Source organism: Amblyraja radiata, chromosome 2 (assembly GCF_010909765.2).
Source record: "Amblyraja radiata isolate CabotCenter1 chromosome 2, sAmbRad1.1.pri, whole genome shotgun sequence".
Classification (NCBI taxonomy): Eukaryota; Metazoa; Chordata; class Chondrichthyes; order Rajiformes; family Rajidae; genus Amblyraja; species Amblyraja radiata.
In genome coordinates this window covers 5,360,138-5,380,254 of record NC_045957.1, presented here as the reverse complement: position 1 = coordinate 5,380,254, position 20,117 = coordinate 5,360,138, and the positions used below count along the sequence as shown (strand labels likewise).

General features: G+C 49.0%; 1 protein-coding gene across 4 annotated transcripts in view; it reads left to right on the top strand.

The window, feature by feature from the left end:
* The window catches only part of arhgap39 (Rho GTPase activating protein 39), a 429,053-nt gene that overhangs the window by 280,066 nt on the left and 128,870 nt on the right, over positions 1-20,117 (top strand). For all 4 annotated transcript variants that reach the window (XM_033041004.1, XM_033040978.1, XM_033040996.1 and 1 more), the window contains one exon: positions 10,856-12,236. In XM_033041004.1, coding sequence (XP_032896895.1) covers positions 10,856-12,236 — 1,381 coding nt within the window. The remainder of the gene's footprint in view (positions 1-10,855; positions 12,237-20,117) is intronic.

The following is a 20,117-nucleotide window of genomic DNA, read 5'->3' as shown; positions in this document are numbered from 1 at the left end:
AGAGTGCTGGAAACATAGACAATAGGTGCAGGAGTAGGCCATTCGGCCCTTCGAGCCAGTACCGCCATTCAATGTGATCATGGCTGATCATCCCCAATCAGTACCCCGTTCCTGCTTTCTCCCCATATCCCTTGATTCCGTTAGCCCTAAGAGCTCTATCTAACTCTCTCTTGAAAACACGAAGGAAGAAACAATCTTGAAGGAGATTGCCTGTCAGTAGATTGTAGCGTTTAGAGGCACAGCATGGAATTGGATTGATTGAAAGGTACCGCATGGGAACAGGCCTTTCAGTCCACTGAGCCCACACCGACCATCGATCACCCGTTCCATGTTATCCCACCTTCACGTCCACTCTCTACACACTGGGGGGCAATTTGCAGACGGCCAATTAACCTACAAACCCACACGTCTTTAGGATGTGGGAGGAAACCGAAAGTCGCGGAGGAAACCCATGGGGAGAACATGCAAACTCCACACAGACAGCACTCGAGGTCAAGATCGTAGCTGGGTCACTGGCGATGTGAGGCAGCGGCTCTACCCGCTGCGCCAGTCTGCCGCCCAATATAAAAGCGATGGAAGTTGGGGGGGGAAAGAGGGGGTGGGTGGAATTGGGTGGTGGTTGTGTGTGAGAGAGAGAAAAAGATAGCATGTGCACACACAGAGTATCCTGGCTTATGAAAGGACTGTTCAGAAGCTTGATAACAGAGGGGAAGAAGCTGTTCCTGAGTCTGGATTCAAGCTTCTATAACTTCTGCTGGACAGAAGCAGGGAGAAGAAGGAATGACCGGGGTGGGATAAGTTTTTGACTACATTGGCTGCTTTCCCGAGGCAGCGTGGTGCAGAAGGAGTCAATGGAGGGGAGTCTGGCCTGTATGATGGACTGGGCTACATCCACAGTCTCGGCAGTTTGCTCTTTGCTTCTTTTCATCTATTCCTCTATCCCATCCAACTCTTATATTTGCAAGCATGAATAAGAGGCTATTTTCTAAAAGGCACATTTGGTAATCGTACTTATTCCTTGCATCCATCGCGATGTACTGTTATCCTGTTTCGGAGTTACTTGACGTATCTTTCATGTGGCCTGCAGTCTAAAAATAAACATAATGAGAGCCAGGTTTAGGCATTAAAGTTAATTAAAGATATAGGAACAAGACGTAAAATAGCGGCAGCGGTCTTCTCAGTCAACACCAAAACTTCAACTCTGTAAAAATGTCAGGACCCTGCTGTGTTGGTAAACGTAAACAGAAAGATAAACTGATAAACAGACTTCTGAAAGGCAGGAGTGATGAGGACCAAATCAAGTCTATCCTATCGTGGGTGGGAGAGATAAAGTATAAGTATAGGACTGGATTTTTTCTGCAGCTGCCAAATGAATGAGTTGGAGGATAAAAGTCCTGATAAGATCTTCCCCCAAAAAATTCAGCACGCATCTCGAACTAAAATCAAATCATCAGAATCGCTGGAGTGTGTTTCAAAGCCTGAGGCAGGTACCAGGTGAGCCGTCTTATGATTTCCTCACCAGCCTTATGGCCCTGTCCCACTGTGCGAGTTCATTCCAAGAGATCTCCCCGAGTTTGCCCTGATTTGAACTCGGAGATTTACGGTAATGGCCACTCGTCGGTACTCGGGGCTCTCGTGGACATTTTTCAACGTGTTGAAAAATCTTCATGAGTCTTCCCGTGCTTACCTGCCGTTAGCGAGTCTTCCCGAGTAACTGCCGTTAGCGTTATGAGCCGCTAAGAGACGTCCCCGAGCTCCGACGTACCCGCTACATTCATTCTCCGTGCTTACCACGAGTTTGATTTTTTTTAAACTCGGGAGAGCTCTTGGAATAATAATAATAATAATAATAATAATAAATTTTATTTAATGGGCGCCTTTCAGACATCTCAATGAACTCGTACCGTGGGACAGGGCTATAAGATACGCAGCCAGGTTAAGGAAATTCCAGAGTGAGGCAGTGGGGTTCAGCCAGAAAGCCCCAAGAAGTAATGAGGGGGACTAACTGTGATGCAGGCGATAAAGGTAGACTCTGGAAGGCAAAGTCATATGCTGAAGACACTGAACATCCAGCCTCCTGAGCAGTACTGGGAAAGGGAGCACCATTGACACAGTTCGTCAACATCAGGATGAAAACCAGACCAAAGGAAGGCTATGTGGGATCTGTATTACGACCTCATGAATTCACAGGGAATAGCAAACAGATCACATTGCAGATTATGCAGCGAGTTCAACCAGAAGATGTGTCAATCAAAAATATGGAGTCATAGAGTTATACAAGACGGGGACAGGCCCTTCAGCCCAACTCCTCCATACCATCCAAGCAGCCTACCTGACCTTGTCCATTTTGCTCGTCTTTGCTCCATGTTTAGCTAAACCATTCCTATCCATATACCCGTCAAAATGTATTTTAAATGTTGTCATTGTGCAAGAGTCGGGATGTCACATTACAACTGTCTAAATGTCTTGTAACTATTGTAATTTTTCTGCCTCAACTATTAGTTCTGGCAGCTTGTTCCACGTAGCCGCCGCCCTCTGTATGAGAGAGTTGCCCTCAGGTCCACTTTAAATCTTTCCTCTCTTACCTTAAATTAATGCCCTCTAGTTTTAGGCTCCCGCAGCCCAGGAGAAAGATAGCCATTCATCTTACCCATGCCTCTCATGAAAATGAAAACGCACATGGTATAGTTCTCGATTCCCCTACTCTGGGCAAGAGACTCTGTGCTTCTACCCGATCTATTCCTCTCTTAATTTTGTACACCTCTATGAGATCACCCCTCATCCTCCTGCGCTCCAAGGAACAGAGTCCTAGCCTGTTCAACCTCTCCCTATAGCTCAGGCCCTGGCAACATCCTCGTAAATCTTCTCTGCGCCATTTCCAATTTGACACTGTGACCGCTATCAAGTCACCCCTAAACCTCCTACGCTCCAGGGAAAACAGTCCCAGGCCGATCCAGTCTCTTCTTACTAGTCAAACCCTACAGGCATTTGGAAAGGCAAGGATTGATTAGGGATGGTCAGCATGGCTTTGTGTGTGGGATATCGTGTCTCACCAATTGTTTTTTTGTGAAGAGGTGACCAAGAGGGGCAATGTGGTTGGCGTTGCCTGCATGGACGTAGCAAGCTCTTTGACAAGGTACCGCAAGCTAGGCTGGTCTGGAGGGTTAGGTCACATGGGATCCAAGGCAAGCTAGCCAAGTGGATACAAAATCCCTTTAGTGGAAGGAGTCAGAGGGTGGTAGTGGAAACTAGTTCAGATTGGAGGCCTGTGACCTGCGGTGTGCTGCTGGGATTAGTGCTTGGTTCCTGTTGGGATAATAATAATAATAATAATAATAATAATATATCTTTTATTGTCATTGCACGTCAGTGCAACGCGATTTAGTATGCAGCTCCACTGATGTACAAGAAAGGTAAATAAATACAATACATAAATAAACAAGCTGAATTGATTGACGTGACCATCTGAGGGAGACTGTCCAAAGGGGTGGGTGGGGCGGCACTCATTAGGGCCGGTTCAGAGCCGCTATAGCTCTTGGGATAAAACTGTTCCTGAGTCTAGAGGTTCGGGCGTAGAAGGCCTTGTAACGTCTGCCGGAGGGAAGTAGTTGAAACAGACCGTGGCAGGGGTGTGATGAGTCCTTCTGGATGCTGAGGGCCTTCCTGAGGCACCGCATGTGGTAGATGCCCTCCAAGGCTGGTAGCTCTGTCCCGATGATCCGCTGCGCTCTGTTGACGACGCGCTGAAGAGCTCTCCTCTCCGCCTCCGTGCAGCTGAGATACCACACAGAGATGCCATACGTTAGTATGCTCTCTGTGGTGCAGCGGTAGAACGTTGTCAGCAGCTGTTGGGGCAGACCAGTCTTTTTTAATGTCCTCAGGAAGAACAGTCGTTGCTGTGCCTTCTTGACCAGCGCGGCGGTGTTTGTGGACCATGTGAGGTCTTCTGAAATGTGAGTGCCCAGAAACTTAAAGCTGGACACTCTCTCCACACTTTCCCCGTAAATGGAGATTGGGGCGTATTCTCCAGAATGGGACCTCCTGAAGTCAATAATCAGCTCCTTGGTCTTGGAGGTGTTTAGTGCCAAGTTGTTATTGGCGCACCAGTCCGCCAGGTTCTGCACCTCCGCTCTGTAGTTTGTTTCATCACCGTTGGTGATCTGCCCAATCACTGTTGTGTCGTCTGCAAACTTCACGATGGTGTTGGTGTCGAATGCAGGGACACAGTCGTGAGTGAAGAGGGAGTTGAGCATGGGGCTTAGTACACAACCCTGTGGTGTGCCGGTGCTCAGGGTGATGGTGGAGGACAGGTGCGGGCCCAGTCTCACTGCCTGCGGTCGCTCCGTGAGAAAGTTCAGGATCCAAGCGCATATCGGTGAGCTGAGGCCGAGCTGGTGGAGTTTGGTGGTGAGCTTGGTGGGGATGACCGTATTGAATGCAGAGCTATAGTCAATGACAGATGGCAGTATAACAGGCATTTGGGTGGGGGGGGGGGGTGTCGGTATAGGCCGGGCCATTGTGCAATAAGTCTTGTTGCAGTTGTAAAAAAACATTACTTAGACCGCGCTTGGAGCATTGTGTAGTTTCCAAAACCAGGAAGGACGTGGCAACTGCAGAGAGGGAGAGAGCAGAAGTGATTTACCAGGATATTCAAGTCAAGTCAAGTCACTTTTATTTCTATAGCACATTTAAAAAACAACTCTCGTTGGCCAAAGTGCTTTACATTGGTGGAGGTACTAACGTTACACAACAGTGGTTCATAGATTAAGTACATACATAAATACATACATATAGCCAAGAACGGAACTCACTATCAAAACATGGAGGGTACGGGGGACACCATTTTTTGGCGGCCACGCGCGCATGCGCACACTCACACACACGCGCGAGGCTTCGGAGGCTCAATCTTGCGCTAAAAACGGCGATTTTAAAATCGGGATCACAAAAACTTGGGGGGATGTCCCCCACCTCTCAAAACATGGGGGGGACGTGTCCCCTCTGGCCCCCCCGGGTTTTCCGCCCCTGCATATATCCCTCCCTCAGAGGACGTGAAGAAAGGCTTGAGAGTAAAGATGAGTTTTATTGAAACAAAGAACTGCGGAGGCTGGTTTATACCAAAGATAGACACAACGTAACTCAGCGGATCAGGGGAAAAATGATGGGTGACGTTTCGGGTCGGGACCCTTCTTCAAGATCAGACAGATTCTGCCTGAGTTACTCCAGCACTTTGTGCCCATCTCTACCAGGATGTTGCCCGGAATAGAAGGCTGTAGTCTTCTTCCCGCGCAAGGTGCGCACAGCCTAAGGTTGTAGGTCAAGGGTAGACATCCAGGCCAGGACGGCATCAGTTACTGGGTGGATGGCTTTGATGCCCCCAGGGAAAAGCCTCAGTGGGCAGTCATTCATGATGTGTAGGATGGACTAGTCTGGATGTCCGCAGTCACAAGCAGGGCTGTCTGTCATTCCCCACTTATGCAGGTGATGGGCTGTTCTTGCATGGTGGGTGCACACACAAATAGGCTGTAGTGAAGAAATTAGATTAGATGAGAATATTCTAACTATAACGTTGGAGGCTGAGAGGCGATCTTCCAGAGATTTATAAAATGATGAGGGACATGGATAGGATTGATAGTCAGAAACCTTCCCACTGGGGGCAGGGGTGTAAAGAGCTGGAGGACGGGTTTACGGTGAGGGGCGAGAAAGATCCGAGGGGCACATTTTTCATACAAAGGGTGGGGGTTATCTGGAACGAGCTGCCGGAGGAAGAGGTAGAGTCAGGTACAAGGGCAACGCTTCAACATCCGGACAGGTACTTGGATAGGAAAAGAGTAGAGGGACACAGGTCGAATGCCCAGGGATTGGAAATCAGTAGATTGGCATCAGGGTTGGCATTGTCAACGAGGGCAGGGACTGTCCATTTCCATGCTGTCTGATTCAATGATTGATTACAATTAAAACACAAAGTATGTAGGAAAGAACTGCAGACGCTGGTTTACACCGAAGGTAGACACAACATGCTGGAGGAACTCAGCGGGACAGGCAGCATCTCTGGGTAGAAGGAATGGGTGACGTTTCGGGTCGAGACCCTTCTTCAGAAGACCTTCTTTGACAAAACAAAGGAGGTCATCGTTGACTTCAGGAGAAACCGGCACAGTCACACACCAGTACACATTAATGACATCGATGTGGAGTTGGCAAAAGGTATCGCAGTACAAGGAGCAGAACGGCCAGGTTTTGCAACAGCTTCTTCCCCCGAGCCATCAGACTCTTGAATTCCATATAATGTGCCACCACTATTACCTATTTTATCTTTTTATCTGTTTTATCTTTTTGTCTATTTTATCCTTTTGTTATTTTATGTTGCACGGTGAGTCAGATGCAACAACATTTCGTTCAGACTTGCAATTGTTGGTGTATTTTTGAATGACAATAAAGTCTTTGATTGATTGATAAGTGATCAACCAAGAAAACCAAGCTCAAATCCAAAGTTGTATCTAAATTGATTATACCAACTTGTGCTAAGGACAATATCTAACTTCATATGCAATAATCAGCTACCTACTTGTTAACGAACACATAAAATAAAACTGACTGCTGGAAGACATAACGGTTGGCATTGTCAAGGTGGGCAGGGACTGTCCATTTCCATACTGTATGATTTCTCCTCCGGGTGCTCCGCTTTCCTCCCACGTCCCAAAGACGTGCGGGTTTGTCGGTTCATTGGCCTCTGTAAATTGCTCCTATTGAGTGGGAAGTGGATTAGAAAGTGGGATAACATAGAACTAGTGTATCTTCTAAAGTGGAGATAAGATAGCTTTAGAAAGTGTATTGTATTCAGCAGCCATTTTAGTGGAGGTCTATTATTACAGGTAAAGGGAAGCAATCAGAGACCCTTGGGGAACATGGATAGGTGACGTTTCACATTGGGACCCTTCTGAAGACTGATTGTCTGAAGAAGGGTCCCCACCCTAAACGTCACCTATCCATGTTCCCCAGAGATGCTGCCTGACCCGCTGTTACACCAGCACTCTGTGACCTATTGTGTTAACCAACATCTGCAGCTTTCCTACACATTTACTCCCACAATGGATGGAAAGTTCCATCAGTATCTCTGCATGAGCAACAACCCTCAGCCAGACTAAATTACATTGTTTTAAGAAAGATCTCGACCCGAAACGTCACCCATTCCTTCTCTCCAGAGATGCTGCCCATCCCGCTGAGTTACTCCAGCACTTTGTGTCCATCTTCTTGTTTTTATGTAACGCTGACTCTGCAACAGCAGGCATTTGACAACACCAGTAACAACCTCAGGGTAGCATGAAGAATTTTGCATCCGAATTCAACATGTAATCATTGTAATGCAGGAATCCATGGGAGCTGATACCACCGAGATTTGCTCACATGCCAATGCAATAAAGACCATTCATGTTCATTGTTTTAGTTTAGTTTAGAGATACAGTGTGCAAACAGGCCCTTCGGCCCCACTCGCCCACACCGGCCAACAATGTCCCAGCTACACTAGTCCCACCTGCCTGCGCTTGGTCCATATCCCTCCAAACCTGTCCTATCCATGTACCTGTCCAACTGTTTCTTAAACGATGGGATAGTCCCAGCCTCAACTACCTCCCCTGGCAGCTTGTTCCATACACCCACCACCCTTTGTGTGAAAAAGTTACCCCTCGGATTTCTATTAAATCTTTTCCCCTTCACCTTAAACCTATGTCCTCCGGTCCTCGATTCCCCATACTATGGGCATGAGTGTGCATCTACCCAATCTATCCCTCTCATGATTTTATACACCTCTATAAGATCACCCCTCATCCTCCTGCGCTCCATGGAATAGAGACTCAGCCTACTCAACCTCTCCCAATAGCTCACACCCTCTAGTCCTGGCAACATCCTCGTAAATCTTGTCTGAATTCTGTCAAGCTTGACAATATCTTTCCTATAACACGGTGCCCAGAACTGAACACAATATTCTGAATGCGGTCTCACCAACGACTTATACAACTGCAACATGACCTCCCAACTTCAATACTCAATACTGACTGATGAAGGCCAAAGTGCCAAAAGCCTTTTTGACCACCTTATCTACCTGCGACTCGACCTTCAAGGAACCATGCACTTGTATTCCTAGATCCCTGTCTGAACGTTTCGACCCAAAACGTCACCTATTCCTTTTCTCCAGAAATGCTGTCTGTCCCACTGAGTTACTTGAGCATTTTGTATGTGTCTTCATTATAAACCATCATCTGCATTTGCTTCCTACACATTTAGACAAGTGAAGGTCTTGGCGACATGTTCAGCACAGACATTGTGGGCCGAAGAGCCTGTTCTTGTCCCATACTCTTCTATGTTTTATCTTATATCTTAAGATGAATGGCTCTTAACATCACTTATCTTTTCAACAATAAACCTTTAATCCCTTCTCCCCATGTAAAGCAGTGGCTTTCTCTGCCATGCTTCTATTAATAGTTTTTTGTAAAAACAAGTTTTAATCTAAATTTAAATCTCTTGTCTTGATGGAAATGGCGGTATAATTGTGGGGTTCTATGAAATGACGAGGAAGAGCAAGGAAACATGGATCTAAATCTGAAACAAAGCAAATCCATTTAAAGTCATATTTTCCATGATACAAGTAAACAAGGTGCTTATTGAGAATGGTTTAATCAAACTCACAGACTGGCACATACATACAACTGCTTCATTAGCCATCAATGTTCTGATCATTTTATCTACTGTAGATTAGTTTAGAGATACAGCACGGAAACAGGCCCTTCGGCCCACCGAGTCCACGCCTCGACGCCGTGTCACTCCCTCGACCTCCGTGTGGCTCCCGCTTCTGGTTTGGTCGCGCTTGCCGCATGCCGTACCGCTCGAGCGGCCACGTTAGGTCGCGCTTGCCGCATGCAGGTCGCATGCTTGTGGGACAGGCCCTGAACTAAAAGAAATAAGGAAGACGACCATCGCAAGGACATCCTTGTGATTGAGGCAGTGCAGCGTAGGTTCACAAGTTTGATCCCTGGGATGGCGGGACTGTCATATGAGGAAAGATTGAAAAGACTGGGCTTGTATTCACTGGAGTTTAGAAGGATGAGGGGAATATCTTATAGAAACATATAAAATTATAAAAGGACTGGACAAGCTAGACGCAGGAAAAATGTTCCCGATGTTGGGCGAGTCCAGAACCAGGGGCCACAGTCTTAGAATAAAGGGGAGGCCATTTAGGACTGAGGTGAGAAAAAACTTTTTCACCCAGAGAGTTGTGAATTTGTGGAATTCCCTGCCACAGAGGGCAGTGGAGGCCAAATCACTGGATGGATTTAAGAGAGAGTTAGATAGAGCTCTAGGGGCTAGTGGAATCAAGGGATATGGGGAGAAGGCAGGCACGGATTATTGATTGGGGATGATCAGCCATGATCACAATGAATGGCGGTGCAGGCTCGAAGGGCCGAATGGCCTCCTCCTGCACCTATTGTCTATGTTTCTATGATTGTCCGTTTGCACGAGTTCTGCGTTATCCCACTTTCTCATCCACGACCCACACACTCGACAACCCCACATGTCTTTGGGACGTGGCAGGAAATTGGAGCACCCGGAGAAAACCCACGGGGGGGGGGGGGGGGAACGTGCAAACTCCACACAGACAGCGCCTGAGGTCAGGATCATACCCGGGTGTCCGGCGCTGTGAGGCAGCAGCTCGACCACTGCCCTACTGTGTCACCCCAAACGTGGTTTTATTATCGATCAGAGTCGTACAGCATGGAATCAGGCCATTCGGCCCAACTTGCCCATGCCAACCAAGATGCCATATGAACAGTGTAGGGAGGAACTGCAGATGCTGGTTTGAACCGAAGATAGGAACAAAAAAAACTGGAGTAACTCAGCGGAACACGCAGCATCTCTGGAGAGAAGGAATGGGTGACGTTTTAAATGTTTTTTTATTATAAGTAAAAATACAAAAATAAAACCAGCGGCATATGACATAATACAGTTATTGCACAGCTTCAATTTTGATTTTAGCTAAAGTTGACAGAAAAGAAGAGAGAAAAAGCAAGAGAGAGGAAAAAGTGTAATGTGCAAGGATAGAACCCCTAGACTATCAAAGTGGTGTAGACAAAGAGTGAGTAAAGGGCCTGTCCCACGAGCATGCGTCTGCATGCGGCAAGCTCGACCTCAAGGGCCTGTCCCACGAGCATGCGCCTGCATGCGGCAAGCGCGACCTAACGTGGTCGCTTGAGCCGTACGGCCTCGCGGGGCCGGTCCCACTTCGATCACCGGAGCCATATGGAGTTGTGCGCAGCTGTTCCCGACATCGCGCGGGGCTCCGGAAAACTGACACTGTCCAAAAATTCCACGCGGCAACGGCCTGCCGGCCCGCAGCCGCCTCGACGCCGTGTCACTCCCTCGACCTCCGTGTGGCTCCCGCTTCTGGTTTGGTCGCGCTTGCCGCATGCCGTACCGCTCGAGCGACCACGTTAGGTCGCGCTTACCGCATGCAGGCGCTTGCTGGTGGGACCGGCCCTTTAGGTCGCGCTTGCCGCATGCAGGTCGCATGCTCGTGGGACAGGCCCTGAACTAAAAGAAATAAGGAAGACATAGAGAAATAAAATGACAAAAACAGCAAGAAAAACAAAAGGTGATGATATACCTGCCTCGTATCCCTCCCCACCCATCACCCAACCCGTATTTAGATTTAACTACAAAGTTGTGTTGCACCATACTATCCTTGTAATAAATCAATGAATGGTGTCCATGTCTTCGAAAAATGCTCTGTTTTTTCTGCTAAGACGTGTCTAATATTTTCAAGATGTAGCGTCTCAAGGCATTAACTCCTTGTCTCCTCTCTGTGCAGGACGTCTCCTCACCGCTGGATGAGCGGCACCAAGGAACGCATGTTGATCAAGGTGACGGACCGGGAGCCCAGCTACCTGCTGCACCAGGGCAACGGCACCATGGAGAGCCAGCCGGGAACAAGGCCGCGCCGGCCCTCGGGGCACCAGCTGCCCCACGCCCACAGCTTCGCCTCCGACAGCGATCCCCAGGTCTTCTTCACCGAGCGCAAGGCCTCCCCGTACCTGAAGAGAGCCGAGCACATCGGAGGCTGCTCCCCGGTGCTGGCCCGGGGCGAGCCCTACCACTCACCCATCCACTACCAGCACCGCAAGTACTCCTTCGAGTCGCAGCCCTCGTCCCCCCGCTACGGCTACGAGCCCCCCCTGTACGAGGAGCCGCCCGTGGAGTACCAGGCCCCCATCTACGACGAGCCGCCCATGGAGGTGCACTGCGAGGGGGTGGTCTACAAGGCTGCGGGCTCGCCGCAGATGTCCCCCGTCCGCAAGCCCCACCCCATGCTCCACTCCCCCAAGCAGGGCCAGAACTCCCCCTACCAGCACCTGGTGCTGACCAAGCAGAAGTGCTCGGACAAGTCGATGAGCCTGGAGTACAGCCCGGCCGGCAAGGAGCTGGTGAAGCAGCTGGTGTACGTGGAGCAGTCGGGCTCCAGTCCCAAGTACAAGACCAGCACCAAGCACCGCTACTCGCCCGGTGCCAGCTCCACCATCTCCTACACCCTGCAGCACAGCCCCTCCTCGCTGGTCCGCGACTTCCACCGCTCCGCCGAGTCCAGGTCGGCCGACTACAACGGGCTGGAGGAGGCCGAGGCCAGGTTTGCCCAGCAGGGGGGCCAGCCCGCCCACGAGGATTCCATGTCGTGGTCCAGCCAGCACGACTCGCTCTCCTCCATGGGCCACTCGCCCAGCACCAGGAAGAGGAAAAGCAGGAAGCCCTCGCTGACTCTGGAGGTGTGCGGGGCGGTGGGGGAGAGCTGCGGGGAGCCGCCCCCCGCCCCGGCCTCCGAGCGGCTGGCGTCGGCCGAGGAGGAGGAGGAGAGGCCGCAGCCGGAGGCGGCGGAGGGGGAGAGCCCGCGGGGATACCCGGAGCTGCAGGCCCGGCTGGCCAGGGAGGTGCAGCAGCTGCACCACATCAAGCAGCGCAGCAGCTGGGACTCGCAGAAGGAGGTGTCGGGCTACGAGAGCGACGGGGCGCTGCCCCTGCCCATGCCCGGCCCCGTGGTGAGGGCCTTCAGCGAGGACGAGGCGCTGGCACAGCACGACAACAAGCACTGGAAGAGGAACACCTTCGAGAAGCTGGGCTTTCCACAGGTGCTGCTGGAGAAAAGCGTCTCGGTGCAGACCAACCTGGCCTCACCCGAGCCCTACCTACACCCCTCACAGGTACGTCCTCAGCGTAGGCCCCCTCGAACCCCAGAGAAACCCTAACACCCGGCTAAACCCCTCCTCAACCTAGAAAGAATGTCTCCCCATTTATGTTACCGCCATGCTGTCATAAAGCCATACAGCACCGAGACAGGCCCTTCGGCCCAACTCATCCATGCCAACCACATGGGGTGGCACGGTGGCACAGCAGTAGAATACATGCCTCACAGCACCAGAGACCCGGGTTCGATCCTGACTACGGGTGCTGTATGTACGAAGTTTGTGTGTTCCCCCTCTGACTGTGTGGGTTTCCTCCGGGTGCTCCGGTTTCCTCCCACACTCTCAAGGCGACAAGGTTTGCAGGTCAATTGATTTTTGGTAAAATTGTAAATCGTCCCTCGTAGAATAGTATGGGGTGATCGCTGGTCGGCACAGGCTGAGTGGGCTGAAGGACCTGTTTCCACGCTATATCTCTAAAGTAAAGACCAAGATGCCCCATCAATGGTCATCCCATTTTCTAACATCATAAGTGACAGGAGCATTATTAGGCCAATCGCAAATTGTATTTAGCCCATCACCCTCTAAACCTTTGTTTAAGAAGGAACTGCAGATGCTGGAAAATCGAAGGTACACAAAAATGCTGGAGAAACTCAGCGGGTGCAGCAGCATCTGAAGAAGGGTTTCAGCCCGAAACGTTGCCTATTTCCTTCGCTCCATAGATGCTGCTGCACCCGCAGAGTTTCTCCAGCATTTTTGTGTACCCTCTAAACCTTTCCTATCCATACACTAGGACAAATATTTAAAAATTGCTGTGATATTACCTGCCTCAACTCTTTCCTCTGGCAGCTTGTTCCATTAACCCGCCACCTTCTGTGTACGTAAATTGCCCCTTTGGTTCCTATTAAATCTTTGCCCTCTCATCTTAAACATGCAGCCTCCAGCTCTTGATTCCACTACACTGGGAACAAGACTGTGCACTCTGTAATGCTCTATCTATGATACTCGAGTTGACCTTGTTGCATTGATGTATATCTGATCTGTTTGGATGGCGTGCAAAACAAGGCTTTTCAATGTACCCTGTACTCAACCCTTGACTGTCACAAAACTAAATGTATTCCCCTCATGGTTTTGTATAACTGTACACCTCAGTCTCCTGCAGTCGAGCATTTTCTAACTACCGACTACTCCACTGCCGGCAGCAGAGCCTGGTGAATGTTAGCCCTCCTGATATTAATGGAGGGGGGGATTCCATGACAGTAATGCCTCTGAATATCTGGGCTTTAGTTTAGTTTTCGAGATGCAGCATGGAGACAGGCCCTTCGGCCCACCAAGTCCACACCGGCCATCGATCGCCCATCGATTCACACTAGTTCTATGTTATGCCACTTTTCAACTTCCTACATACAAACTAGGGGCAATTTACAGAGGGCCAATTAGCCTGCAAACCCACATGTCTTTGGGGTGTGGGAGAAAGCCGGAGCACCCGGAGGAAACCCAGATGGCCAAAGAGAGTACATGCAAACTCCGCACAGACAGCATCCGAGGTCAGGATCAAAACCGAGTCTCTGCTGCTATGAGGCTGCCCGCTGTGACACTGTGCCGCCATAATATCTGGGGTGATAACTGGATTTCTCAGTTTTGATGATCTTCATTACGTGGTACCACTCTGAGGTTTGAGTGGGTGAGTGGTTGAGGGGAGTGAATGTTTAGGTGAAGAGTCTTGACCTGAAACATCCAATTCCCTCCACAGAGTTTCTCCAGCTGCTCCCTTGAACTTTTCTATGTGATACGTGGAATAGCCATAGACACAAAAAAAGATACAAAGTACTAGAGTAACTCCGCGGGTCAGGCAGCATCTTTGGACACCATGTAGAGGTGGCATATTGGGTCGGGGCCCTTCTTCAGTCTTCCATCTCCTCCTCCCTTCCACCTACTCTTCAATCCGTTTTGTCTCACACCTCCTGTCTTTTCATCTCTGGCCTTTCATCGGCTTATTCAACACCCCCTCCCCCCCCCCCCCCAATCACCTGTATCCACCTTTTACCTGACAGGCTTTGTCCTGCCCAAAGATCCTCTAGCGAGCAAGATGGCCCACTCGACGAAAAAGACGTAGTACGGTCATGGGCAGATTCATGGGTCAATTTTCGGCCCCATTTCCGTAACCGGCTTCCGTCTCCGCACCACAGATCCCATAGCGGAGCAAAGATACTAGTGCGGAGACGGAAGCCGGTTACGGAAACATCCTCGTAAAAATAAAAGTTATTTGGTTAAAAATCTTCCTCATTTTCAGAATTATAATTTATTAACACAAACTGTTCCCCCGCAACGTTGATTACACTGCGAGTCGGGTCGGGTCGGGTCGTGTTGGCTCGGGTTTCTGAAATGGATGAAAAAAAGGCCCACGTTCCGCTCCATTGCGTACTACACGTCAGCCCATTGCATTTAGCAGGAGTGGTCTATCTTGCTCCGCTATAGGATCTTTGGTCCTGCCCTTACAGCTTTCTCTCCCCACCACCCCACACCACAATCAGTCTGAACGTCACCTATCCATATTGTCCAGAGATGCTGCCCGACCCGCAGAGTTACTCCAACATTAAGTTCTGCATTTATTTGTAACCCAGCATTTACAGTTGCTTGTGTCTACGGCCATTTACACAATGTGGCTACCAGGTGGCTTATGCATGAAGGAAACAAGCTGATGGATGAGAGGCTGCAGAGGCAGGTTTTGTGCTGGTGTTTAAGAGACGTTTAGCCAGGTGCATGGATAGGAAGGGTTTAGAAGGACGAACACGGGCAAATGGGACTGTCTCCATTTTAAAATCCGATCTGCACGCACAAATTGGGCTGAAAAGCCTGTTTTGGTGAAGAAACAGGGAACTGCAGATGATGGTTAATACACAAAAGGACACAATGTGCTGGAGTAACTCAGCAGGTCAGGCAGCATCACTGGAGAATATGGATAGGTGACGTTTCAGATCAAGACCCTTATCCAGTCTGTTTCTGTGCTGCAGTTTAGTTTAGTTGAGTTTGGTTTAGTTAATTGGACAGTGAAGAGCTTTTGTCGCGTGCTAACCAGTCAGCGGAAAGACGATACATGATTATAGTCGAGCCATTCACTGTGCACATGTATATAATAAGGGATTAAGATGACTCTATGACTCTAAGAGCAGGCCAAGGCTAGAACTACTGCAATGAGTAACTCACCTTCTCCAAAGCCTGACTTAAGCCATCTACAAGGCTTAAGTCAGCAGTATGATGAACACTGAAGATGGACACAAAATGCTAGAGTAACTCAGGCAGCATCTCAGGATAAAAGGAATGGGTGACGTTTCGTGTCGAAACCTTTCTTCTGAATAGAAGGAATGGGTGATGTTTCGGGTCGAGACCCTTGGGTCTCGACCCGAAACGTCACCCATTCCTTTTATCCAGAGATGCTGCCGGTTCCGCTGAGTTACTCCAGCATTTTGTGTCTATCTTTGATGTAAACCTTCCTACACAGTATGATGAACACTCTCCACTTGCCTCCATGAGTACAGGAAGCCTGACACCATGCAGGACGTGGCAGCAGACTCGGTAGCATCTCATCCACACGCATGCATGCACTCCACAGCAGCACTTTGTTCCGTCTGTGTACCAAGATGACTCCTCAGACAGCGCCTTCCAAAACCCATCACCTCTGTCAGCTAGAAGAACAAGGGCAGCAAAGGCTTAGGGCCTGTCCCACTTGTCTGTCATTCGCACGCCATTTACGCGACCCACTAGCGTGTGGGTAGCGTGGGTAGCGCGTGGGTAGTGGAGGAGTGTGGAGTGGCGTGGATGAATGCGGAATTCGTCCTGAACAAAATCTTTGCGCGCCACCAGCCTGTCGCGTAACTGACGGCCAAAGTGGGACAGACCCAAGACCCTGGCGTGACGCAACGCCTCACCTCCAACAGCAGCAGAAGCAGGTAAACGATCGCCGAACTCGGCCTGGGGCTCACGGCCGTTGCGGATCCGGATCCGCCCCCACTCCTACTCCCAGAGCTGGGCCAAGGCGATTGGAGATAAACACAAAATGCTGGAGTAACTCAGCGGGACCGGCAGCATCTCTGGAGAGAAGGAAGGGTGACGTTTCGGGTCAAGACCCTTCTTCAGACTGAAAAAGAGTCTCGACCCGAAACGTCAACTATTCCTTTGCTCCATAGATGCTGCCAGTCCCGCTGAGTTTCTCCGGCATTTTTGTCTACTTTCATCATCATCATCAAAATCCTGGAATCCCCCCATCAACATTGTGGGCACCTCAACACCACTAGGACTGCAGTGCTTCAAGAAGGCAGCTTGCCACCACCCACTCAATGGCAATTATGGATGGGCAATGAAATGCTGGCTCAACCTGTGAAGCCAATATCATTGCGATGAATAAAAAAACATTGGATAATGCTAAGATAAGTTTAGAAGTTGGGAGGTAGACACAAAATGCTGGAGTAACTCAAAGGTAGCCACAAAACGTTGGAGTAACTCACCGGGACAAGCACCTTGTCCCGCTGAGTTACTCCAGCGTTTTGTGTCTACCTTCGATTTAAACCAGCATCTGCAGTTATTTCCTATACATACTGCAGAAGTTGTGAGGTCATGTTGCAGTTGTATAAGACGTTGGTGAGGCCGCATTTAGAGTATTGTGTTCAGTTCTGGGCACCATGTTATAGGAAAGATGTTGTCAGGTTGGAAAGGGTACAGAGGAAACTTATGAGGATGTTGCCAGGACTAGAGGGTGTGAGCTGTCGGGAGAGGTTGTGTAGGCTGGGACTCTATTCCATGGAGCGCAGGAGGATGAGGGGTGATTTTATAGAGATGTATAAAATCATGAGAGGAATTGATCGGGTAGATGCACAGAGTCTCTTGCCCAGCGTAGGGGAAGCGAGGACCAGAGGACATTGGTTTAAGGTGAAGGGGAAAAAGTTTAATAGGAATCTGAGGAATTCCTTTTTCACACAGGTGGGTGTATGAAACAAGTTGCCAGATGAGGTAGTTGAGGTTGGGACTATCCCAACATTTAAGAAACAGACAGGTACATGGATAGGACAGGTTTGGAGGGATATGGACCAAACACAGGCAGGTGGGACCAGTGTAGCTGGGACATGTTGGCTGGTGTGGGCAAGTTGGAACGAAGGGCCTGTTTCCACACTGTATCACTCTATGACTCTATGAGATGTGCATTTAATCTCTTCCTTTGCTATTGTGGCATGGTGGTGATGCTGCCTCGGTAATTGTGACCTGAAAACAAAACACGCTGTTTTAATTTACAGCTAATTTTGCAATTACTGAAATTTCATTATGAGGGCATTTTATTCTACTTGATTTGCATGCAATTAGAGATATATTTCAGGTTTCCCAAATTTCAAAATTATGATGTGAAAAATAAAACATAATAATCGAATACGTGGTCTGAAGAAGGGTCTCGAACCCAGAATGTCACCCATTCCTTCTCTCCAGAGATGCTGCCTGTCCCACTCCAGCTTTTTGTGTCCATACTTGATTATAATATGATTTAGAGTAGCCCTTGTCTCAGGGGTAATAGTAACATCTTCTTACTGGAATGATATGTTTATCTGACAGCTGGAAGCAGGAAATATGCTTGGTTTATTTATTTTAGTGATAGTACGTATTTTAGAGATGCAGCGAGGATTCGAGTCCCATGGGCCCACCGTTTCCAGGGCAACCAGCGATCACCCGTTCACTAGTTCTATGCAATATCAGTTTTGCATCCTACACACTGGACAATTTACAGAAGCCAATTAACCTACTAAAAGCACACGTGTGTTGGTCGTGGGAGGAAACTGGAGTGCCTGGAGGGGACCCACACGGTCACGGAGAGAACGTACAAACTCCATACAGACAGCACCTGTAGTCAGGATCGAACCATGTTCTCTGGTGCTGTGAAGCATAAACTCTACCGCTGCGCCACTGTTTTTATTCAAACAGTGTTTACTTATCCCACTTTACGAGGTAATTCACGAATTCCCCTGAGTTTTCCCCTCGCAGAATGTTCGTAACAAGTCCGTAGGAGTCCGTAGATATATCGTAAACCAGCCGTAGGTACTCGGGGCATCCGCCCGACTATCTTTTTACTTGTGGACATTTTTTGTCATGCTGGAAAAAACGTCCCAACTTACCTGATGCCCCGAGTACCTACGGCTGACATAACGAGCCGCTACGATATATCTACGGCCTCCTACGGACCCGTTACGAACATTCTGCGAGTTTGAATCAAGGGGAAAATTCGGGAGAATTGATTAATAACTCGGGAGAATTCGTGAATTACCTCGTAAAGTGGGACAGGCCCTTTACTCAATTTACTTGCAGGAAAATTCCCTCTCGCTGTTTGTAAATTGTCTTTCAAATTCTGAATTAGCAGATGGTTTGACATTGCAATGGTATTGTTGATATGCATCTGATTCTTAGTTCAGTTGAGTTTACTGTCAAGTGTACCGAGGCAGAGTGAAAAGCTTTTCGTTCCGTGCTAACCAGTCAGAAGAAAGACAAGACATGATTACAATCGAGCCATATACAGTGTACAGATACATGACAAGGGAATGACGTTTAGTGCAAGGTAAAGCCAGTAAAGTCCAATCAATAGACAATAGACAATAGGTGCAGGAGTAGGCCATTCGGCCCTTCGAGCCAGCACTGCCATTCAATGTGATCATGGCTGATCATCCCCAATCAGTACCCCGTTCCTGCCTTCTCCCCATATCCCCTGACTCCACTATCGTTAAGAGCCCTATCTAGCTCTCTCTTGATAGTATCCAGAGAACCGGCCTCCACCGCCCTCTGAGGCAGAGAATTCCACAGACTCACCACTCTCTGTGTGAAAAAGTGCTTCCTCGTCTCCGTTCTAAATGGCTTACTCCTTATTCTTAAACTGTGGCCCCTGGTTCTGGACTCCCCCAACATCGGGAACATACAAAGGGTAGTCCGAGGGTCACCAAAGAGGTAGATAGTAGTTCAGCACTGCTCTCTGGTTCTTAAAGACAGTATAACATAGAAGCAAAACGTTTTTGCTCCACTGGTCCATGTTGTGTTTATTCATCTCATCAGCATGGTGTGCAGTTCTGCTTGAATGTAGGTAGTTCTGGTCGCCCCATCACAGTAAGGATGTGGAGAGTGTGCAGAGGAGGTTCACCAGGATGCTGCCTGGATGATATTAGCTGCAGGTAGAGGCTGGAAAAACGTGGATGTTTTCTGTGGAGACTGAGGGGAGACCCGATTACAGTTTCTAAAATGAGGCGAGGCATAGAGATAGGGGAGAGAGTGAGCACCTTGTTCCCCAACACTAGAGGGACACAGCTATACGGTGAGATTGGGAACATTGAAGGGAAATGAGCAGGGCAAGGTTTTTACACAGAGGGCAATGAGTTTTTAGAAGGCGCTGCCAGGGGTGGAAGTGGAGGCAGATACGATAGTGGTGTTTAGGAGGCTTTTGGATTGGGACATAGGGAATAGAAGGTATGGACATGTGCAGCAGAGGAGATTAGTTTACCCTGGCATCATGTTTAGCACAGACATTGCTGCAACCTGGGATTCCTAAAAGGACACAGGACAAGTCCTGGAGTAACTCAGCGGGTCAGGCAACATCCCTGGAGAACACGGATAGACTTTAGAGATACATCGCGGAAACAGGCCCTTCGGCCCACCGAGTCCGTGCTGACCAGCGATCACCCTGTACATTAACACTATCCTACACACACTAGGGGGGGGGGGAGATTGCAACCTTCACGTGGTCCGCCCTGTTTCGACGAATGCAATCAACCTGGCGTGCACAATCAAATAAGATCAAATAGAACAAGTTGTCCTACAACTTTAGGCTGTGCACGACATACGCAAGAAGAACAAGGCAAAAACACACTAGGGACAATTTAC